General features: G+C 40.1%; 1 protein-coding gene across 3 annotated transcripts in view; it reads right to left on the bottom strand.

Annotated features, from left to right (window-relative positions):
• Positions 1-23637, bottom strand: part of DOCK9 (dedicator of cytokinesis 9) — a 736189-nt gene that overhangs the window by 296316 nt on the left and 416236 nt on the right. For all 3 annotated transcript variants that reach the window (XM_053707819.1, XM_053707821.1, XM_053707820.1), the window contains exons 17-19: positions 23393-23580; positions 7279-7344; positions 6376-6468 (exon numbers count right to left, since the gene is read on the bottom strand). In XM_053707819.1, the coding sequence (XP_053563794.1) occupies positions 6376-6468; positions 7279-7344; positions 23393-23580 (347 nt within the window). The remainder of the gene's footprint in view (positions 1-6375; positions 6469-7278; positions 7345-23392; positions 23581-23637) is intronic.

Genomic DNA, 23637 nt, shown 5'->3' with positions numbered 1-23637 from the left:
CCAAGGTGCTACTAGTGCATCTACTAGAGTCGCCTTGGGATCCCTGGATCTGGACCCGTAACAAGGAACCTTGAAGTTCTGACGAGAGGCCATCAGATCCATGTCTGGAATGCCCCATAATTGAGTTATTTGGGCAAAGATTTCCGGATGGAGTTCCCACTCCCCCGGATGGAATGTCTGACGACTCAGAAAATCCGCTTCCCAATTTTCCACTCCTGGGATGTGGATTGCAGACAAGTGGCAGGAGTGATCCTCCGCCCATTGAATTATCTTGGTCACTTCCTCCATCGCCAGGGAACTCCTTGTTCCCCCCTGATGGTTGATATACGCAACAGTCGTCATGTTGTCTGATTGAAACCTTATGAATTTGGCCTTTGCTAGATGAGGCCAAGCTTTGAGAGCATTGAATATCGCTCTCAGTTCCAGAATGTTTATCGGGAGAAGAGATTCTTCCCGAGACCATAGACCCTGAGCTTTCAGGGGTTCCCAGACCGCGCCCCAGCCCACCAGACTGTCGTCGGTCGTGACAATGACCCACTCTGGTCTGCGGAAGCTCATTCCCTGTGACAGGTTGTCCAGGATCAGCCACCAACGGAGTGAATCTCTGGTCCTTTGATCTACTTGAATCGTCGGAGACAAGTCTGTATAATCCCCATTCCACTGTCTGAGCATGCACAGTTGTAATGGTCTTAGATGAATTCGTGCAAAAGGAACTATGTCCATTGCTGCAACCATCAATCCTATTACTTCCATGCACTGCGCTATGGAAGGACGAAGAGCAGAATGAAGTACTTGACAAGAGCTTAGAAGTTTTGATTTTCTGACCTCTGTCAGAAAAATCCTCATTTCTAAGGAATCTATTATTGTTCCCAAGAAGGGAACTCTTGTTGACGGGGACAGAGAACTTTTTTCTATGTTCACTTTCCATCCGTGAGATCTGAGAAAGGCTAGGACGATGTCCGTATGAGCCTTTGCTTTTGACAGAGACAACGCTTGAATCAGGATATCGTCCAAGTACGGTACTACTGCAATGCCCCTTGGTCTTAGAACCGCTAGAAGGGACCCTAGTACCTTTGTGAAAATTCTCGGAGCAGTGGCTAATCCGAATGGAAGTGCCACAAACTGGTAATGCTTGTCCAGAAAAGCGAACCTTAGGAACTGATGATGTTCCTTGTGGATAGGAATATGTAGGTACGCATCCTTTAAATCCACCGTGGTCATAAATTGACCTTCCTGGATGGTAGGAAGGATCGTTCGAATGGTTTCCATTTTGAACGATGGAACCCTGAGAAATTTGTTTAGGATCTTGAGATCTAAAATTGGTCTGAATGTTCCCTCTTTTTTGGGAACTATGAACAGGTTGGAGTAAAACCCCATCCCTTGTTCTCCTATTGGAACTGGATGAATTACTCCCATCTTTAACAGGTCTTCTACACAATGTAAGAATGCCTGTCTTTTTATTTGGTTTGAAGATAACTGAGACCTGTGGAACCTTCCCCTTGGGGGTAGTTCCTTGAATTCCAGGAGATAACCCTGAGAAACTATTTCTAGTGCCCAAGGATCCTGAACATCTCTTGCCCAAGCCTGAGCAAAGAGAGAAAGTCTGCCCCCCACCAGATCCGGTCCCGGATCGGGGGCCATCCCTTCATGCTGTTTTGGTAGCAGTGGCAGGCTTCTTGGCCTGCTTACCCTTGTTCCAGCCTTGCATCGGTCTCCAGGCTGGTTTGGGTTGAGAAGTATTACCCTCTTGCTTAGAGGATGTAGAATTAGAGGCTGGTCCGTTTCTGCGAAAGGGACGAAAATTAGGCTTATTTTTAGCCTTAAAAGACCTATCCTGAGGAAGGGCGTGGCCCTTTCCCCCGGTGATGTCTGAAATAATCTCTTTCAAATCAGGACCAAACAGTGTTTTACCCTTGAAAGGGATGTTAAGCAATTTTGTCTTGGAAGACACATCCGCTGACCAAGACTTTAGCCAAAGCGCTCTGCGCGCCACGATAGCAAACCCTGAATTTTTCGCCGCTAATCTAGCTAATTGCAAAGCGGCATCTAAAATAAAAGAGTTAGCCAATTTAAGTGCTTGAACTCTGTCCATAACCTCCTCATACGAAGATTCTTTATTGAGCGACTTTTCTAGTTCTTCGAACCAGAAACACACTGCCGTAGTGACAGGAACAATGCATGAAATTGGTTGTAGAAGGTAACCTTGCTGAACAAACATCTTTTTAAGCAAACCCTCTAATTTTTTATCCATAGGATCTTTGAAAGCACAACTATCTTCTATGGGAATAGTAGTGCGTTTGTTTAGAGTAGAGACCGCCCCCTCGACCTTGGGGACTGTCTGCCATAAGTCCTTTCTGGGGTCGACTATAGGAAATAATTTCTTAAATATAGGGGGAGGAACAAAAGGTATGCCGGGCCTTTCCCACTCCTTATTTACTATGTCCGCCACCCGCTTGGGTATAGGAAAAGCATCGGGGGGCACCGGAACCTCTAGGAACTTGTCCATCTTACATAATTTCTCTGGAATGACCAAATTGTCACAATCATCCAGAGTAGATAATACCTCCTTAAGCAGTGCGCGGAGATGTTCTAATTTAAATTTAAATGTTACAACATCAGGTTCAGCTTGTTGAGAAATTTTTCCTGAATCTGAAATTTCTCCCTCAGACAAAACCTCCCTCCTGGCCCCTTCAGATTGGTGTGAGGGTATGTCAGAACCGTTATCATCAGCGTCCTCTTGCTCTTCAGTGTTTAAAACAGAGCAATCGCGCTTTCTCTGATAAGTAGGCATTTTAGATAAAATGTTTGCAATAGAATTATCCATAACAGCCGTTAATTGTTGCATGGTAATAAGTATTGGCGCACTAGATGTACTAGGGGCCTCTTGTGTGGGCAAAACTGGTGTAGACACAGAAGGGGATGATGCAGTACCATGCTTACTCCCCTCATTTGAGGAATCATCTTGGGCAATATCATTATCTGTGGCATCATTGTCCCTACTTTGTTTGGACACTATGTCACAATCATCACATATATTTAAATGGGGAGAAACCTTGGCTTTCATACATATAGAACATCGCTTATCTGATGGTTCAGACATGTTAAACAGGCTTAAACTAGTCAACAAAGCACAAAAAACGTTTTAAAATAAAACCGTTACTGTCACTTTAAATTTTAAACAGAACACACTTTATTACTGAATATGTGAAAAAGCATGAAGGAATTGTTCAAAATTCACCAAAATTTCACCACAGTGTCATAAAGCCTTAAAAGTATTGCACACCAAATTTGAAAGCTTTAACCCTTAAAATAACGGAACCGGAGCCGTTTTTACATTTAACCCCTATACAGTCCCAGGTATCTGCTTTGCTGAGACCCAACCAAGCCCAGAGGGGAATACGATACCAAATGACGCCTTCTATAAGCTTTTTCAGTGGTTCTAGCTCCTCACACATGCATCTGCATGCCTTGCTTTCCAAAAACAACTGCGCATTAGTGGCGCGAAAATGAGGCTCTGCCTATGACTAGAAAAGGCCCCCATCTGAAAAAGGTGTCCAATACAGTGCCTGCCGTTTTTTAACAACAATCCCCAAGATTATAATAACTATTAAGAGTTATAATCTGCCAAATATGCTTAGCAAAGTAATCGTTTTAGCCCATAAAAATGTCTACCAGATTTTTAAGCCCTTATAAAGCCCTTTATTCTTTTACTTAATCTAAGAAAATGGCTTACCGGTCCCCATAGTGGAAATGACAGCCTTCCAGCATTACAAAGTCTTGTTAGAAATGTGGCCAGTCATACCTCAAGCAGAAAAGTCTGCCAACTGTTTCCCCCAACTGAAGTTACTTCATCTCAACAGTCCTGTGTGGAAACAGCAATCGATCTTAGTAACGTTTGCTAAAATCATCTTCCTCTTACAAACAGAAATCTTCATCTCTTTTCTGTTTCAGAGTAAATAGTACATACCAGCACTATTTTAAAATAACAAACACTTGATTGAAGGATAAAAACTACATTTAAACACCAAAAAACTCTTAACCATCTCCGTGGAGATGTTGCCGGTGCAACGGCAAAGAGAATGACTGGGGTAGGCGGAGCCTAGGAGGGATCATGTGACCAGCTTTGCTGGGCTCTTTGCCATTTCCTGTTGGGGAAGAGAATATCCCACAAGTAAGGATGACGCCGTGGACCGGACACACCTATGTTGGAGAAAGATCCTTGATACAATTTAAGAACGCCTCTCTCTTTATCTGGTCTACAGATAATCTTGAGAGCAGAAACCTGCCTTGGGAGGAAAAGTCTTGAATTCTATCTTCTACACCCGAGATACAATTTCCACGGCCCACAGGTCTGGGACATCTCGTATCCAAGCCTGAGCAAATTAAGAAAGCCTACCTCCTACTAGATCCGTTCCTGAATCTGGGGAGGACTCTTCATGCTGAATTGGAGTCAGCTGCAGGCTTCTTAGACTGTTTTCCTTTGTTCCAAGACTGACCAGACTTCCAGGAAGACTTGGACAGTTTCCTGCTTGGAAGAGGAAGCGGAGGGTTTACCTCTAAAGTTACGAAAGGAACGAAAATTACTCTGACGTCCTTTCTGCTTATTCTTTCTTTCTTGAGTAAGAAAAGATCCATTTCCTCCTGTGATATCTAAAATAATTTCAGCCAAACCAGGCCCAAACAAGGTCTTACCCTTGTAGGGAATAGCTAATAACTTAGACTTAGAAGAAACATCCGCAGACCAGGATTTTAACCAAAGGGTTCAGCGAGCTAGAACTGCAAAACCAGAGATTTTTGCTTCCAGTTAAATTACTTGTAAGGAAGCATCCGTAATAAAGGAATTGGCTAACTTAAGAGCCTTAATCCTGTCCTGGATCTCCTCAAGAGGAGCATCTGTCTGAATAGAATCAGACAACGCATCAAACCAGTAAGCTGCAGCGCTGGTAACAGTAGCAATACACACCACAGGCTGCCATTGAAGACCTGGGTGAACATACATTTTGTTTAATAATGCCTCCAATTTCTTATCCATTGGATCCTTAAAAGAACAACTATCCTCTATGGGAATAGTGGTCCTTTTAGCCAAAGTGGAAATAGCTCCTTCCACCTTAGGAACCGTTTGCCACAACTCCTTAATAAAGTCAGCTATAATACAGAACCAAAAAAACATTCTTAAATAAATGTTCCCTTTAAATTTACCAAATCAAGAAAACATACCCCAGGCAACACTCTACACCTCAGCAGAATTACTGAGGTGCCCTACCCGTCCTGCAACCCACAGCAAACTGAGGAAAAAAACTATCCCGTTTAAAATCCGGATTTCCAGAGAAGTAAAAAGAGCAAGAAGCCTTCTAAACAGCAGAGCCATCTGAAATATGCGCACCTCACTTTTACAGGAAGTGAAAAATAGCGCAAAAAAAACTCTGACATCACAGAATCAGAACCTCCCAAAAACAACTTTCTTGAAAAACAGGCTTAAAAACAAACAATAAAAACCCCCAAAAAAAGTACATAATCCGTTACTAAAACAGATCCTCACTGAGCCATCAATAAAATAAATAACTCCTCACACTAACAGTGCCTGCAAAAACTGCCATAGAAACCTGCACCCTGACAGGAATAATAAAAAAAATGTCCCCCTGCAGCGTTTCAGCTGAATAAGTGCCAAATTTTTCCCTGCTTACATAGAAAAATAAAACTGGCACTTACCTTAACATTTATCTGTCCGGCAGTAGGACAGCTCACCTGGTTTAAGAGGATGCCATCCCTCACATGGACCTGAGGAAATACAGAAAGGCTGAGTAAACTTACTCAGGCTATCTAAATAGGGCAGCAAAATGTTTTAGGAAAACGCAGTTAGGATTGTACCCCACAAGTTCTCAATTGCTCAAAAGCCACCACTGCCCTACTGAAGAGACTGACATGTGCTAAGGCTAGACCGTTTAGAAAGATCAGGGCAAACCTACTCTGCTATTAAAATAAAAAAATCTTGATTGTAGATAAGACACCAAAACTTCACCTCCACCTGCACTGCAGGCAAAGAGAATGACTGGGGATTATGGTTAAGGGAGGTGACATATATAGCAGCTTTGCTGTAGTGCTCTTTTCCTCCTTCTGCTGGCCAGGAGTGATATTCCCACTAGTAATTGATGATTTCGTGGACTCACCATATCTTTGGAAAGAAAGTATAATAATTGGACAATGTTGTTTATTTAAATTTGGGGAATGAGTAGTAAAGGCATTATCTATCTTATTAAACAATAAAACAAATCAAGCAGACTGTCCCAGCAATATTAAGTGACTTGATGCTAGATTTGTTTGCATAATATATAATGGACAATCAGGTACATTAGAATATATTTTATATGTACTTACCTCATCATAGAACTCAGGATTTTGTTGATGGTGCAGAACTGAGGCCAGGGCATTTTTCACAAATACAGGGTTCCCAGGTCTCCCATATATACACTAATTAAAAAAAAGGGAAAGTATTAAGTCAACATTGATCTATATTTTTAGGAAGCTAAACTACTACCTTACTATAATGATTTGGTTCTCTTTTGTTTTTCATCTAATTCAGATATGTAAAACATTTCTTGGTTTAGGGATGACTTTTTGTAAACCCACATGCCTGTGGACTAAATGCACTGAAATTAATAGTATTATTAGTACCAAAAAGATACAGTAAAATAAACATTTCACAATTCACATAGAGCATTTAATGTAAATACACTTTCTAATGAACTACTCATATAAATACTCATTTTTTTTCTTACATAATTCAGTCAGAGCAAGTAATTTCTCTTGGTATCTTGTTAAAAAACAGGGATGTAAGATCAGGAGTGTACAACATGTCTGGAGCACTATATGGCAGCAGTTTTGCAAGAATGCACACATCAACCTAGGTATCTCGTCTATGAAGAATACCATGGGAATAAAGCAAATTGGATAATAGAATTAAATTGGAAACTTTTTGAAAATTATATGCTCTGTCTAAACCACAAATATTTTTTTTTGCGTTTCATATCCCTTTAATCACATAATACATTTGCATCTCTTCCAGTAAAAATAGGAGGTTTGGCCACTATTTACAGCCCACCTAACCTCTGTCCAGCCTTGTTACAATAAAGGGATGTATTTGAAAAGACAAAGCATTTAAAAAATAAAACTTCATACTCTGCAATTCTATTTAATTTGCTTCATTTTCTTGGTTTCCTTTAATTTCTATAACTGCTTAAAAGGCCTTCTTTTTCTTTAAGCATAAGAAAGCAAACAAACCTTTAAGGCCTGTGAGTCTTCATCATCCGAATCTTTAAATTCAATTGATACGGCTATATTTCTTGCCTAGAAGGAAAAAAACAAACAAGTAATACACATTTAAAGGGACAGAGAAACACTAAATTTGTTATTTCATGATTAAGATAGAACATACAATTTTAACCCCTTAAGGACCACACCACTTTTTCATTTTCTGTCCGTTTGGGACCAAGGCTATTTTTTAATTTTTGCTGTGTTTATGTTTAGCTGTAATTTTCCTCTTACTCATTTACTATACCCACACATATTATATACCGTTTTTCTCGCCATTAAATGGACTTTCTAAAGATACCATTATTTTCATCATATCTTATAAATTACTATAAAATTTTTTAAAAAATATGAGGAAAAATGGAAAAAAACACACTTTTTCTAACTTTGAACCCCAAAATCTGTTACACGTCTACAACCACCAAAAAAAAACCATGCTAAATAGTTTCTAAATTTTGTCCTGAGTTTAGAAATACCCAATGTTTACATGATCTTTGCTTTTTTTGCAAGTTATAGGGATATAAATACAAGTAGCACTTTGCTATTTCCAAAACACTTTTTTTTTCAAAATTAGCGCTAGTTACATTGGGACACTGATATCTTTCTGTAATCCCTGAATATCCCTTGACATGTATATATTTTTTTAGAAGACATCCCAAAGTATTGATCTAGGCCCATTTTGGTATATTTCATGCCACCATTTCACTACCAAATGCGATCAAATAAAAAAATGTTTTCACTTTTTCACAATTTTTTTCACAAACTTTAGGTTTCTCACTGAAATTATTTACAAACTTGTGCAATTATGGCATAAATGGTTGTAAATGCGTCTCTGGGATCCCCTTTGTTCAGAAATAGCAGACATATATGGCTTTGGCATTGCTTTTTGGTATTTAGAAGGCCGCTAAATGCTACTGCGCACCACACGTGTATAATGCCCAGCAGTGAAGGGGTTAATTAGGGAGCTTGTAGTGTTAATTTTAGCTTTAGTGTAGTCTAATAGAGAACCCAAAGTATTGATCTAGGCCCATTTTGGTATATTTCATGCCAGCATTTCACCGCCCATTGCGAACAAATAAAAATAAAACGTTAAATTTTTCACAATTTTAGGTTTCTCACTGAAATTATTTACAAAAAGCTTGTGCAATTATGGCATAAATGGTTGTAAAAGCTTCTCTGGGATCCCCTTTGTTCAGAAATAGCAGACATATATGGCTTTGGCTTTGCTTTTTGGTAATTAGAAGGCAGCTAAATGCCGCTGCGCACCAAACGTGTATAATGCCCAGCATTGAAGGGGTTAATTAGGGAGCTTGTAGGGTTAATTTTAGCTTTAGTGTAATGTAGTAGACAACCCAAAGTATTGATCTAGGCCCATTTTGGTATATTTCATGCCACCATTTCACCGCTAAATGTGATCAAATAAAAAAAAAGTTCACTTTTTCACAGATTTTTTTTTTAACAAACTATGGCACAAATTGTTGTAAATGCTTCTCTTGGATCCCCTTTGTTCAGAAATAGCAGACATATATGGTTTTGGCGTTGCTTTTTAGTATTTAGAAGGCCGCTAAATGCCGCTGCACACAAAACATGTATTATGCCCAGCAGTGAAGGGGTTAATTAGGGAGCTTGCAGGGTTAATTTTAGCTTTAGTGTAGGTATCAACCTCCCACATGACACATCACACCCCCTGATCCCTCCCAAACAGCTCTCTTCCCTCTCCCACACTACAATTGTCCCCGCCATCTTAAAGGGCCACTGTAAGTAAATATTTTCTATGCCTGTTACTAACTAACTACCCCAAATACGCTTTTTATCAATTGCATTTCATTAACATATCTCTACCGTATATCAGAAATCTTGTCTGCAAATTTAATTGTTTTCCAAACCCACTCCGTGGGTATCCTTTGCTCTGTACCAATCCGTTTACAATACCTAGGTTTCAAAATGGCGCTTTAAACACAAAGTTATTGGTTTAAGTATTTTGAACACTCAGTGCTGAAAATAGAGGGCAGGATAACGTGACATCATAAGATATAACTTTTAGAACGTTATGAAACTTCGTTTTGGAGAAAATATAGGTCAGTAGGTTTTAATTAATGTTTATTAACTTTAATATGTTAGTTGTTTAGCTTAAAAATTATAACAGAAAGTAATCCTTTAAGTACTGGCAGTAAGTCAGCCAGTACTAAAAACATAATTTATGTAAGAACTTACCTGATAAATTCATTTCTTTCATATTAGCAAGAGTCCATGAGCTAGTGACGTATGGGATAAACATTCCTACCAGGAGGGGCAAAGTTTCCCAAACCTCAAAATGCCTATAAATACACCCCTCACCACACCCACAAATCAGTTTAACGCATAGCCAAGAAGTGGGGTGATAAGACAAAAGTGCGAAAGCATAAAAAATAAGGAATTGGAATAATTGTGCTTTATAAAAAAAAATCATAACCACCACAAAAAAGGGTGGGCCTCATGGACTCTTGCTAATATGAAAGAAATGAATTTATCAGGTAAGTTCTTACATAAATTATGTTTTCTTTCATGTAATTAGCAAGAGTCCATGAGCTAGTGACGTATGGGATAATGAATACCCAAGATGTGGATCTTCCACGCAAGAGTCACTAGAGAGGGAGGGATAAAATAAAGACAGCCAATTCCGCTGAAAATAATCCACACCCAAAATAAAGTTTAAATCTTATAATGAAAAAAACTGAATTTATAAACAGAAGAATCAAACTGAAACAGCTGCCTGAAGTACTTTTCTACCAAAAACTGCTTCAGAAGAAGAAAATACATCAAAATGGTAGAATTTAGTAAAAGTATGCAAAGAAGACCAAGTTGCTGCTTTGCAAATCTGATCAACCGAAGCTTCATTCCTAAACGCCCAGGAAGTAGAAACTGACCTAGTAGAATGAGCTGTAATCCTTTGAGGCGGAGTTTTACCCGACTCAACATAAGCATGATGAATTAAAGATTTCAACCAAGATGCCAAAGAAATGGCAGAGGCCTTCTGACCTTTCCTAGAACCGGAAAAGATAACAAATAGACTAGAAGTCTTTCGGAAATTCTTAGTAGCTTCAACATAATATTTCAAAGCTCTAACTACATCCAAAGAATGCAAAGATCTCTCCTTAGAATTCTTAGGATGAGGACACAATGAAGGAACCACAATTTCTCTACTAATGTTGTTAGAATTCACAACCTTAGGTAAAAATTTAAAAGAAGTTCGCAACACCGCCTTATCCTGATGAAAAATCAGAAAAGGAGACTCACAAGAAAGAGCAGATAATTCAGAAACTCTTCTAGCAGAAGAGATGGCCAAAAGAAACAAAACTTTCCAAGAAAGTAGTTTAATGTCCAGTGAATGCATAGGTTCAAAAGGAGGAGCTTGAAGAGCCCCCAGAACCAAATTCAAACTCCAAGGAGGAGAAATTGACTTAATAACAGGCTTTATACGAACCAAAGCTTGTACAAAACAATGAATATCAGGAAGATTAGCAATCTTTCTGTGAAAAAGAACAGAAAGAGCAGAGATTTGTCCTTTCAAGGAACTTGCAGACAAACCTTTATCCAAACCATCCTGAAGAAACTGTAAAATTCTCGGAATTCTAAAAGAATGCCAGGAAAAATGATGAGAAAGACACCAAGAAATGTAAGTCTTCCAGACTCGATAATATATATTCCTAGATACAGATTTACGAGCCTGTAACATAGTATTAATCACAGAGTCAGAGAAACCTCTTTGACTAAGAATGAAGCGTTCAATCTCCATACCTTCAAATTTAAGGATTTGAGATCCTGATGGAAAAAAGGACCTTGCGACAGAAGGTCTGGTCTTAACGGAAGAGTCCACGGTTGGCAAGAGGCCATCCGGACAAGATCCGCATACCAAAACCTGTGAGGCCATGCTGGAGCCACCAGCAGAACAAACGAGCATTCCTTCAGAATCTTGGAAATTACTCTTGGCAGAAGAACTAGAGGCGGAAAGATATAGGCAGGATGATACTTCCAAGGAAGTGACAATGCATCCACTGCTTCCGTCTGAGGATCCCTGGATCTGGACAGATACCTGGGAAGTTTCTTGTTTAGACGAGAAGCCAACAGATCTATTTCTGGAAGTCCCCACATTTGAACAATCTGAAGAAAAACCTCTGGGTGAAGAGACCATTCGCCCGGATGTAACGTTTGGCGACTGAGATAATCCGCTTCCCAATTGTCTATACCTGGGATATGAACCGCAGAAATTAGACAGGAGCTGGATTCCGCCCATACCAGTATTCGAGATACTTCTTTCATAGCCAGAGGACTGTGAGTCCCTCCTTGATGATTGATATATGCCACAGTTGTGACATTGTCTGTCTGAAAACAAATGAACGATTCTCTCTTTAGAAGAGGCCATGACTGAAGAGCTCTGAAAATTGCACGGAGTTCCAAAATATTGATTGGTAATCTCACCTCCTGAGATTCCCAAACCCCTTGTGCTGTCAGAGACCCCCAAACTGCTCCCCAACCTGAAAGACTTGCATCTGTTGAAATCACAGTCCAGGTCGGAAGAACAAAAGAAGCCCCCTGAACTAAACGATGGCGATCTGTCCACCACGTCAGAGAGTGTCGTACAATCGGTTTTAAAGATATCAATTGAGATATCTTTGTGTAATCCCTGCACCACTGGTTCAGCATACAAAGCTGAAGAGGTCGCATGTGAAAACGAGCAAAGGGGATCGCGTCCGATGCAGCAGTCATAAGACCTAGAATTTCCATGCATAAGGCTACCGAAGGGACTGATTGAGACTGAAGGTTTTGACAAGCTGAAACCAATTTCAGACGTCTTTTTTCTGTCAGCGACAGAGTCATGGACACTGAATCTATCTGGAAACCTAAAAAGGTTACCCTTGTCTGAGGAATCAACGAACTCTTTGGTAAATTGATCCTCCAACCATGTTCTCGAAGAAACGATACAAGTTGATTTGTATGAGATTCTGCTAAAAGTGAAGACTGAGCAAGTACCAAGATATCGTCCAAATAAGGAAATACCACAATACCCTGTTCTCTGATTACAGACAGAAGGGCACAGAGAACCTTTGTAAAAATCCTTGGAGCTGTTGCTAGGCCAAACGGCAGAGCCACAAACTGATAATGCTTGTCTAGGAAAGAGAATCTCAGAAACTGATAGTGATCTGGATGAATCGGAATATGCAGATATGCATCCTGTAAATCTATTGTGGACATATAATGCCCTTGCTGAACAAAAGGCAGAATAGTCCTTATAGTTAACATTTTGAATGTAGGTATCCTTACATAACGATTCAATATTTTTAAATCCAGAACTGGTCTGAAGGAATTCTCCTTCTTTGGTACAATGAAGAGATTTGAGTAAAACCTCAGCCCCTGTTCCAGAACTGGAACTGGTAAAATTACTCCAGCCAACTCTAGATCTGAAACACATTTCAGAAATGCTTGAGCCTTCGCTGGATTTACTGGGACACGGGAAAGAAAAAATCTTCTTGCAGGAGGCCTTATCTTGAAGCCAATTCTGTACCCTTCTGAAACAATGTTCTGAATCCAAAGATTGTGAATTGAATTGATTCAAATTTCTTTGAAAAAATTTGGATTTAGAAACAAAATCTCTTATGTTAACAGGAACACTCTGAGCATTAGATGTTAATGGAACAACAACAGGTAATGTAACATTACTAAAGGAAATATTATCTGCATTAACAAGTTTGTCATGACATTCATTACAAACAACAGCTGGAGGAACAGATACCACAAGTTTACAGCAAATACACTTAACTTTGGTAGATCCAGCACCAGGCAGCGATTTTCCAGAAGTATCTTCTGACTCAGGGTCAATCTGGGACATCTTGCAATATGTAATAGAAAAAACAACATATAAAGCAAAATTGATCAAATTCCTTAAATGACAGTTTCAGGAATGGGAAAAAATGCCAGTGAACAAGCTTCTAGCAACTAGAAGCAATAAACAATGAGACTTAAATAATGTGGAGATAATAGTGACGCCCATAATTTTTAGCGCCAAAAAAGACGCCCACATTATTTGGCGCCTAAATGCTCTTGGCGCCAAAAATGACGCCACATCCGGTAACGCCGACACTTTTGGCGCAAAAAAACGTCAAAAAATGACGCAACTTCCGGTGACACGTATGACGCCGGAAACAAAGAAAAAATTTTGCGCCAAAAAAGTCCGCGCCAAGAATGACGCAATAAAATGAAGCATTTTCAGCCCCCGCGAGCCTAACAGCCCACAGGGAAAAAAGTCAAATTTTAAGGTAAGAAAAAAATTGATTTATTCATATGCATTATCCCAAATATGAAACTGACTGTCTGAAATAAGGAACGTTGAATATCCTGAATCAAGGCAAATAAATGTTTAAACACATATATTTAGAACTTTATAAAAAAAGTGCCCAACCACAAAAATAAGACTTACTTACCCCAGGACACTCATCTCCATGAAGTAGAAAGCCAAACCAGTACTGAAACGAGAATCAGTAGAGGTAATGGTATATATAAGAGTATATCGTCGATCTGAAAAGGGAGGTAAGAGATGAATCTCTACGACCGATAACAGAGAACCTATGAAATAGACCCTGTAGAAGGAGATCATTGAATTCAAATAGGCAATACTCTCTTCACATCCCTCTGACATTCACTGCACGCTGAGAGGAAAACCGGGCTCCAACCTGCTGCGGAGCGCATATCAACGTAGAATCTAGCACAAACTTACTTCACCACCTCCATAGGAGGCAAAGTTTGTAAAACTGATTTGTGGGTGTGGTGAGGGGTGTATTTATAGGCATTTTGAGGTTTGGGAAACTTTGCCCCTCCTGGTAGGAATGTATATCCCATACGTCACTAGCTCATGGACTCTTGCTAATTACATGAAAGAAATAAGAGTTTTAGGATTTTTTTTTAAAAATAATAATTCTGCTCTGTAGGATCCCCCCTTAGCCCCCAACCTCACTGATCCCCCAAACAGCTCTCTAACCCCCCCCCCTCTATGCATTATTGTGCACCATATTGGGTACTGGCAGCTGTCTGCCAGTATCCAGTTTGAAATCAAATATGTTTTTTTCTAAATTTTTATTTTAAAAACATTATTTTCTGCAGTGTAGCTTGCCCCCCCCCTCAACCCCCAACCCCCTACCATCTCCCAGTTCGCAAAAATTAGTAATGTTCCCACCCTCTCTCCCACCGAGTACCACCTTACACACTTACATTTGTTCCATAGTGTAGGGTTCCCACCCGCCCGCTCACGCATACACGCGCGCGCACTCAATCCCACCCCCCTTCCCCACCGATGGCCACCCACCCGCCTCCCTGGATCAGCTCCCACCTACCAACGAACATGGCCATCGATGGCCGATGCAGAGAGGGCCACAGGGTGGCTCTCTCTGCATCGGACGGCTAAAAAGTGTTATAGCAGGATGCCTCAATATCGAGGCATCACTGCTATAACATGAAAGCAGTTGGAAGTGATCAGGATCGCTTCAACTGCTTTCAAAGACCAACGACGTACGGGGTACGTCCTTGGTCGTTAACTGCATTTTTTTGCAGGGCGTACCCCATATGTCGTTGGTCGTTAAGGGGTTAAACAACTTTCCAAATTACTTCTATCAAATTGCTTCATTCTTTAGCTATTGTTTGTTGAAGGAACAGCAATAAACTACTAGCAGCTAGCTGAACACATCACTTAACTCAATGAGCTAATGACAAGAGGCATATATGTGCAGCCACCAATCAGCAGCTAGCTCCCAGTAGTGCAAAGTATGCTTTTCAATAAAAGAAACCAAGAGAATGAAACAAATTAAATAATAGATGTAAATTGGAATGTTTTTTAAAATTATGTCCTATGTCTGAATCATGACAGTTTAATTTTGGCTTTAAAATTAAAAACTTGACTTTTCTTAAATTATGTCAAACCGAATCTACACTATGAATTTACAAATACAAAAGACAACTCTGTTCAAGCCAAGCTGACGAGAATAGACATGTTAAATTAAAAATAAATAAGTAAAAACAATGCATCCTGAACTTACAGAAATACAAAAACCTTAAACACAGTACATCTAAAAAGCATTAAAATATTTAAGTGACATTAAACTCAGTTTTATGTGCAATAAAAAAAAAAAAATTCTTGCAAAGCAAATTCATTGTCGTTTATAAGCTTTCCCTATAATTTACCTCTTGCTTTTTCCACTGCCCCCAGAGAGGCCTGGGGTGCATCTGGCAAAAATTCAAAATTAAAGTTATATGCACCGGATCAAGCATAACATTATAAAAAACTTTCCAATTTACTTATATTATCAATTGTGCTTAGTTCTCTTGGTATCCTTTGTTAAAGAATAACCATAGGTGCGCTCAGGAGCATGTACGTGTCTTTAGCCACCTGGCAGCAGTATTTGCAACAATGTTTATAGCAATGTTATACATAGTTGCAAACACAGCTGCAATATAGTGCTGCAGAAACTCTGTGACAGCAGAGTTTGCAACTATGTATAACTTCTTTTTTTTTTTTATTCTCTTTATTAAAGGGACACTCAAGTCAAAATTAAACTTTCATTATTCATATAGAGCATGCAGTTTTAAACAACTTTCCAATTTACTTCCATTAACAAAATGTGCACAGTCTTTTTATATTGAAGCTTTTTGAGTCACAAGCTCCTACTGAGCATGTGCAAGAATAAGTGTGTATGCTTTTGTGATTGGCTGATGCCTGTCACATGGTACGTGTATGCATTTGTGATTGGCTGATGACTGTCACATGGTACAAGGGGAGTGGAAATAGACATAACTTTTAAAATTGTCAGAAAAAAAATCTACTACTCATTTCAAGTATAGACTAAGTGCCATAGCATTGTCTTGTTATCTTGCATTTGTTGATTATGAAAATCTACTATGTTGACTGGTCCTTTAAATAGAAGAAACACATGGAAATATACAGGTGTACAACAGGTATACAGAGACTTTCATTCTCCAATTCAACAAGAGGAGATATGACAAAAAATACATACGAAACACATTTTAATACATCAGTCAGCTATACCGTCTCTTAATAACTTCAATATTAAATATGCAGGTTCATGACTAGTGAGAGAGATAAAGGCAGGTATATCTACTACACCATGTATTTCTTCAAATCATTTTCCATTTTTATCCAATTATTTTTAACTATCAAACATTTACACTAACAATAACAAAACAAGGTCAGATAGAAGTATTTCCAGCTAGGCCCATACCATGTCACTGGCCCATCTCTCCTCTCCAGAGGTATATGAGGCAAATTAAAGTATATTACTCCATTTGCCTCTCTGAGTGTCGCCGCAACAAATATCTCATGATGCAAGAAAGGTGGCAACACCTGTTTTTGTTGGCTAAGGGGGAGGCTCAATATATAGCTCTGTCATTTGTGTAAAAAGTGTCTCAGTCTGCGTTTGGTATCTAAAGTAGCATCAAATTGTTCTATAAACAATTGACAAAGCATCCTATGTTTGAATTTGGTCAGTGTGGGCGGGTTTTTGGAAGTCCACTGTGCCAAAATACATTGTCGGGCCAGTAAGGTACTAAGAGTAAACATGGAATATAGTGGCTTGTGTTGCACTTCCCATGAGAGTAGGAAAATTGATTTAGAGTCAAAAAGGAGGTCAATCTTAAAAGTTTTCCTAACCCAATATTGTAAGCGTCTCCAGAATAGATTTACATATGGACACCCAAAGAAATAGTTTGAGTGTAGGTTCTGGTAGTGAACATTTAATACATTAGTTTGACAGGTCTAGGTTCCAGTGAAATCTGCGCGCAGGGGTAACGTAGTCCCTGCTTAGCATCCTAATCTGCATTTCCCTGATATGTACCGCTAGGCTAGCTGTCTTTGTTCTTTCTAAGATGGTAAGTATGTCTCTAAAGGATATGTCCCCCACATCTTCTCTCTGTAGCTTAGTCAGCATATTTCCAATGAAATTGTTGAAAGCATGCTTGATTAAAAGGCGGTAGATGGCTAATATGGAAAAATTGCATTTTGCAATTTGTATGCAACATGGATATGGGCCCAAGGAGAGAGTTGCCAGAAATCTTTATGGCATGACATCAGTGTGTTGGTATAGTGTCGGGCCTAAAGGTAAGCATAGAAGTGTGAATTTGGTAGATGGTACTGTTTTTTAAGGTCCTGATAAGTCCTGACTGTGTGTGATAAAGGATCCAAGAGATCACCCACCGATCTGATCCCCTGTAAGTTCCAGACTCAGAAGGGGGCTGTTTCATCCCCCGCCGGGAAATCCATGTTTCCCATCAGTGGAATGTATTTAGGAGTGGGGGATCTGCTTCCCAGGTATTTGAATGCTAATCTCCATGCTCTCAAAGCATCCCTGTACACAAAATTATTCTTTATGTCAGCGGGCAAGTTTGTAAAGGACATATATGGTAGGTAAGCCAAAGAGTGTGGGGAAACAATTGTTGCCTTTAGGGACGGCTCCTGGAAATGTGTGGTGTCAAGCTGCAAATCTATCTCTAGCCTGAGTAGTGCTGCCCAATTGTAGAGTTTGAAATTGGGGAGCGCTAGACCCCCATTAAGGTATGGTTGCTGCAAGGTCGCAGCCGCTATGCGCGTTCTACCTCCCCAAATGAAGGCTTGAATTGCTTTGTTTAAATTGGTCGTGTCAGCTTTAGTAAGCAGAAAGGGCAACATTAAGAGTGTGTATAGGAGCTTAGGCAAGATTGTCATTTTAAGTAGGTTAATCCTTCCCGTAAGACCCACAGGGAGTTTGGCCCAGGCCTTCAGTTAAAGTAGCAACTGTGTACACTGCCTGGCAATATTAAGGTCATATAGCTTGTGTGGGTTTCTATGTAAGGTAATACCTAGGTAGGTGAGAGTGTTAGGTTGTGTGACGAAGGGGTAGATACCTCTATCCTTGTAGTGATCAATGAGCCACAGTATCTCAGACTTGGCCATGTTAATTTTGTACCCTGATAAATCTCAGAAGGTTTGTAAGGTGTCATTAAGTCTAGGGACATATCGGGAGGGGTTACTCACAAAGAGCAGCATATCGTCCGCATATAGGGCCATGTGTAGGATGGTGTTCCCAATAGCAATTCCCGGGAAGATTTGTTTTAATTTTAGGGCAAGTAGCTCTAAGACTAGGTCGAATAATAAGGGAGAGAGTGGGCAGCCCTGGTGCGTACCCCTTTCAAGAGTAAAGTTTGGAGAGTTAAGGCCATTAACCAGGATACTTGCAGTGGGGGAGGAGTAAAGCTTACGGCTAAAGTCAAGGATAGGGCCATCAAAATGAAATTGCTGAAGAGTATTGAAGAGATGGGACCACTCGACTCTATCGAAGGCCTTCTCTGCGTCCAGGAAGGCATCCTGAGCCCCATTTCTGTGTTTGACAGCGGGTCTGGTCCAGAAGTGGTTGAGGGCGTGAAGTACCCTTCTCAAGTTGACTACAGAAGATCTACCCTGGACAAAGCCCGTTTGATCGGGATGAACCAATGAAGGGAGGATCCCCTTTAATCGATTGGCCAGTATTTTCATCAGTATTTTGTAGTCTGTGTTTAATAAGGATATGGAACGATATGCTTCAGGGAGTGTGTGGTCCTTTCCTGGTTTTGGGATCAGGGTAATATGGGCCATTGTGAAAGATCCAGATGGCTGCCCCTCTCGGGTAAACATGTCATTAAATAGGTTGGATAGGGTTGGTGAGACCTGAGGTAGCAGTAAGCGATAAAACTCGTTAGGGAGTACATCTGGGCCCGCGGCTTTCCCTAGGGACAGAGACTTAATAGTGCATTGGATTTCCTCCAAGGGGCGTTCAGTGTGTCTATCTGGTCCCGAGTAAGGTGGGGAAGTGTGAGTGATTGCCAGAAGGTATGAAAAGAGTCTGGGGTTTTCGGTTATTGTTTTTTATGAAGGTTAGAGAAGTAATCTGCCAAACAGCCGGCTATTTCTAAAGGAGTCCGGAAAACCTTCCCCTGATGTTTCAAAGCGGCAATATCTTTCTTAGCTGATCTCACCTTCACAAGTGTGGCTAAAAGTCGACCAGGCTTTCCGCCGAAGCAGTAAAATCGGCCTGCTGATTTAAGAAGGCCAGTAGTTGGACAAATGTGTGTCTTTCTGTTTTAGCAACAATGTAGCTGTCATATGCTGGGCGAGATTTTAGAGTGCAGCATGTCAAGTATGCCTGTCCTAAATTAACTTGTAGGGTATTATATCTATATTTGATTCTATGTTTTAAATTGGCCAAGTATGAGATAATATGTCCTGTTAGGATCGTTTTAGCAGTCTCCCAGAATAATTGTGGATCAGAAGAATGTGAGGAGGTGTCAGCACAAAAATCATTCCAGGCGTGGATCAGGTGTTTTTGAAAAGATTCAGATGTAAGAAGGGAAACACAATATGTTCCTGTTTGGTTTAGTGGGGAAAACACCCACTGTGAGTTCCACGGGTGCATGGTCAGAAATTACAATGTTGTGAATTTTGTCAGACTTAACCTGGGAGACTAGAGCGTCTGAAATAAGGAAGAGGTCCAATCTAGAAAGATGAATTAGACTTAGAGAGACATGTAAAATCCCAAACAGCCAGGGTATCAGAAAGCAGACTAAAGACCTTCAGGCCCATTTATCAAGCTCCGTACGGAGCTTGAAGGGCCGTGTTTCTGGCGAGTCTATTTATTATATGATGTTTTTTCTAGTTGATATATTTAGCTGATATATTCAGCTGTGTTGTTTGAGGAATCTTTAGTGTTAAAAGCCAATCTAAGTTTTTGTACCTAGTACATAGAAATACCTAGTGCAATTCCCTAAAAAAGTCAAGAAACACGAGTGGTAATCTTAATATATTGATTTAGCGTGGGAAAAAACGTGTAAGTTTATCTAGCAGAATTCGTATAGTGGGTATGCTATAAAGAGCTCTTGGTTTGTTTTGGGGAGTAGATCAAAAATTAAAAATTAAATCAATAATCAATTTTTATTGATTTTTATTGATTTAATTTTTGATCTACTCCCCAAAACAAACCAAGAGCTCTTTATAGCATACCCACTATACGAATTCTGCTAGATAAACTTACACGTTTTTTCCCACGCTAAATCAATATATTAAGATTACCACTCGTGTTTCTTGACTTTTTTAGGGAATTGCACTAGGTATTTCTATGTACTAGGTACAAAAACTTAGATTAGCTTTTAACACTAAAGATTCCTCAAACAACACAGCTGAATATATCAGCTAAATATATCAACTAGAAAAAACATCATATAATAAATAGTATAACCGTTGAAATTACTTAAAGACCTAATAAACAAGCACAATTGCCTACACTACATACAGGGCCTTCTATATACCCAATATTTGAGGTATAGACATATATATGTTTTTAATGTATATTTATCTTTGTTTATCCTTGAGCTAATAAAATATCATTTTTCTAGCACTTGGCAATTTCTTAATATATCCGATATAATTCTAAAATAGACTGTATTATTTCTGTTCAATTAAAAATATAAGGGTATAAGCATTAAGTTGCGCCACACACTCCTTAAACCTACATCCCTCCAGTATAATAGGCTACAATGCCACCAAATTTTCGTGTGTCAGTGTCAAACTTAAATGGAAGGCATCCAATAAACAATAACAGCAACAATAACATTTTAAACATTAATACAGTAAGAACTGAATTATATACAGTGGAACCAGTGCCAGTGTAGGACGGGGTGCGCTCCGCTGCATACTGGAACTTAATGTGGAAGCAGATCCCTATCCATGTATGGGTCAGGGAAATAGGAGGTGTGTTTAAGGTTGGTGGGTGAAAACCACCCAAAGCAAGTGTGAGAGTATAAGATAGCAGGGACTATGTGTTTGTGCAAGGTAAATAGGCACAAGAGACACTGTAGACAGCAATATATAAATCAAGCCTAAAAAACACAACAAAAATAAACACATATAGCATGTATACATTACATATCTCATTCTGGGATGGGGCACAACAAATGTGCCAGGATACAGTCAACTAGAGCTGACCCTTTGGGGAGCACCAGTGCACTTTTCTGTGTCCAGGTACGAGTCCAATGCTTGGGGGAAATGAAAGATCTTGGGGCCAGAGGGGGTCATCAACCGCAGTTTTGCAGGGTATAATAGGGCCACTTGTCTACCCTGCTTATGGAGCTTAGAACAGTGTGGAGCAATGTCCCTTCTTTGTTTGGTGACCTCAGCGGAGTAGTCCTGGAACATTAGTAGCCGACAATCTTCAAAAAGAACCTCTTTCTGTGATCTATATGCCCTGAGAAGGGCCACCTTCTCTTGAAAGTGGAGACATTTAAAAATCACTTGTCTATTGCGTTGGTCTGGAGGGTTGTCAGGGCCCACTCTGTGGGCTCTTTCTACGTCGATAGGAAGATTATCAGCTTGTATGCCTAGTAACTTGGGGAAGGTAGAGGCGACAAATTCCATAAAGGCTTTACCTTTGATTGACTCGGTCACCCCTACGATGCAGAGGTTATTGCGGCGACTCCTGTTCTCAAGGTACTCGACCCTATCCAGGAGATATTGGTTTTGCTTCAATATTTTTTTGAGTGAGACATCTATATTAGCTTGTCTGTCCTCTGTATCAGAGATACGCGTTTCTGCAGCATTTTAACGCGTGGAAAATTGCCATACCTCACTTGTTAAATTATCCATTCCTGCTTGAAGCAAGTCAATCTTTGGTAGAAAAAAAGATTTTAAATCCTGCATCAGGGCAGAGTGGTCCCCAGAGTGTGACATTGATTGATCAGCCCTAGGGGAGCTATTTGCATGTACCTCCGCCACATGGCGGTTTTTCTTATCAGCCGTTTTTTGATCTGCCACTCATATCTCCAGGGAAGCCAGCTGAGATCTTGGAGAAGTACTTCTCGACTTTCATGAGAGTGATATAAGAAGGGGGATTAATATGCAGTAGCAGTTAAGCTATTTAATAGTCCTGAGTCATCCTTCCCCCTCAAGATAAGTAGCCAGGAGTATTCTCTTACCAGAAGGTATGTGGGTAGTAAAGCACAGGGACTCTTGTAGCCCCCCCCCCCCCCCCCCCGAGGTTACAGGCACCACCATGTCAGTCTCTAGGGCACTAAGGCTTCCAGAAATATAATGTTCCCAAGTGGCCGGGTGGGTCTATTTGTAAGATCCGATATGTTGAAGAGAAAGTGGGGCCAGGGCCGTGTAAAGGAAAGAGAAGCGCTTACTGTCACCTATTTCCAAGAGGTGAGGATTTTGCCAAGCCTGTAACAGCCGTTGTGTCTTCCTATGACTGTGCTCCTACTCTACTCCCCACTCGTAGATGTCTGCGCCCCGTCTGCGCGGTCAGAAAGGTAACCGCCAGGGCCTCAAAAGGATTCAGCCGCCCTTACGTGTGCCCAGTCACTCGCAATAAGACAAACGAGTAGAGGATGGGTCTGAAGTGCCCCCAGGTCTGTAGCTCAAGTCTGGAGCACCTAAGATAGTCTCTTTAAGCCTGGGGCATGTAGGTTACGTAGCGCTGTGTATTATGACCGCCCACGTGGGTCTCCTTACTTTTTCACAACCGGGGGAGTTAGAGCCGTTGTCCAGCCCTACACAAGATACGTAATCAGTCGGCGATAACCAAGCAAAGGGCTCCCAACAAGATAAAGCTGTGGTGGAAGCGGAGTGACAGCGAAAAAGTAGTAGTATAAATCAGCCTTTAGTCACCCGTAATGTCGGAGCTCTCGTTCCCTCCTGCCATCCGCTAGTCCCTCGCACCGGAAGTCCCATGTATAACATTTTTAAAGCATTTTTGCAAACACTTGACTGATGGCCAAGGACATGTGCACACCTCTGCGCTCACCTAGAAATATTCTTAACAAAGGATACCAGGAGAACTAAGAAAAATTGATAATATAAATAAATTAAAAAGTTGTATATATATACACACATATATATACACACATATATAAATATATACACACACACATATATATATACACACACACACACATACCACTTGAATGCCCCTTTAACAAGTTAGACAATAAAAGGGCAGATGAGCTACACAAATTCTAATCTGTTAAAGATGCTAAAACTTACCTTAGCAAAAGCTTTTTGGCCATCATATTTTAAGTGCTTTGGATAAACATAAAGATGATTGTTATAGATGGTGAAAGGCTGAGTGTGTTTTGGTATACAGGGCACAAATTCCTCTACTTCAAAGGTCACCATTGTCTCTGCATTGTTTTCAAACTGTTTCATAGGAATGTATGAGGAGTTAACATAATCTGAAAGATTAAACCAAATAAAACAATACATTGGAATATGGAAAAACTTACATTTAA

This window comes from Bombina bombina, chromosome 3 (assembly GCF_027579735.1).
Source record: "Bombina bombina isolate aBomBom1 chromosome 3, aBomBom1.pri, whole genome shotgun sequence".
Taxonomy (NCBI): Eukaryota; Metazoa; Chordata; class Amphibia; order Anura; family Bombinatoridae; genus Bombina; species Bombina bombina.
The sequence above is the reverse complement of the archived record's forward strand: the minus strand, read 5'-3'. Positions and strand labels throughout refer to the sequence as shown.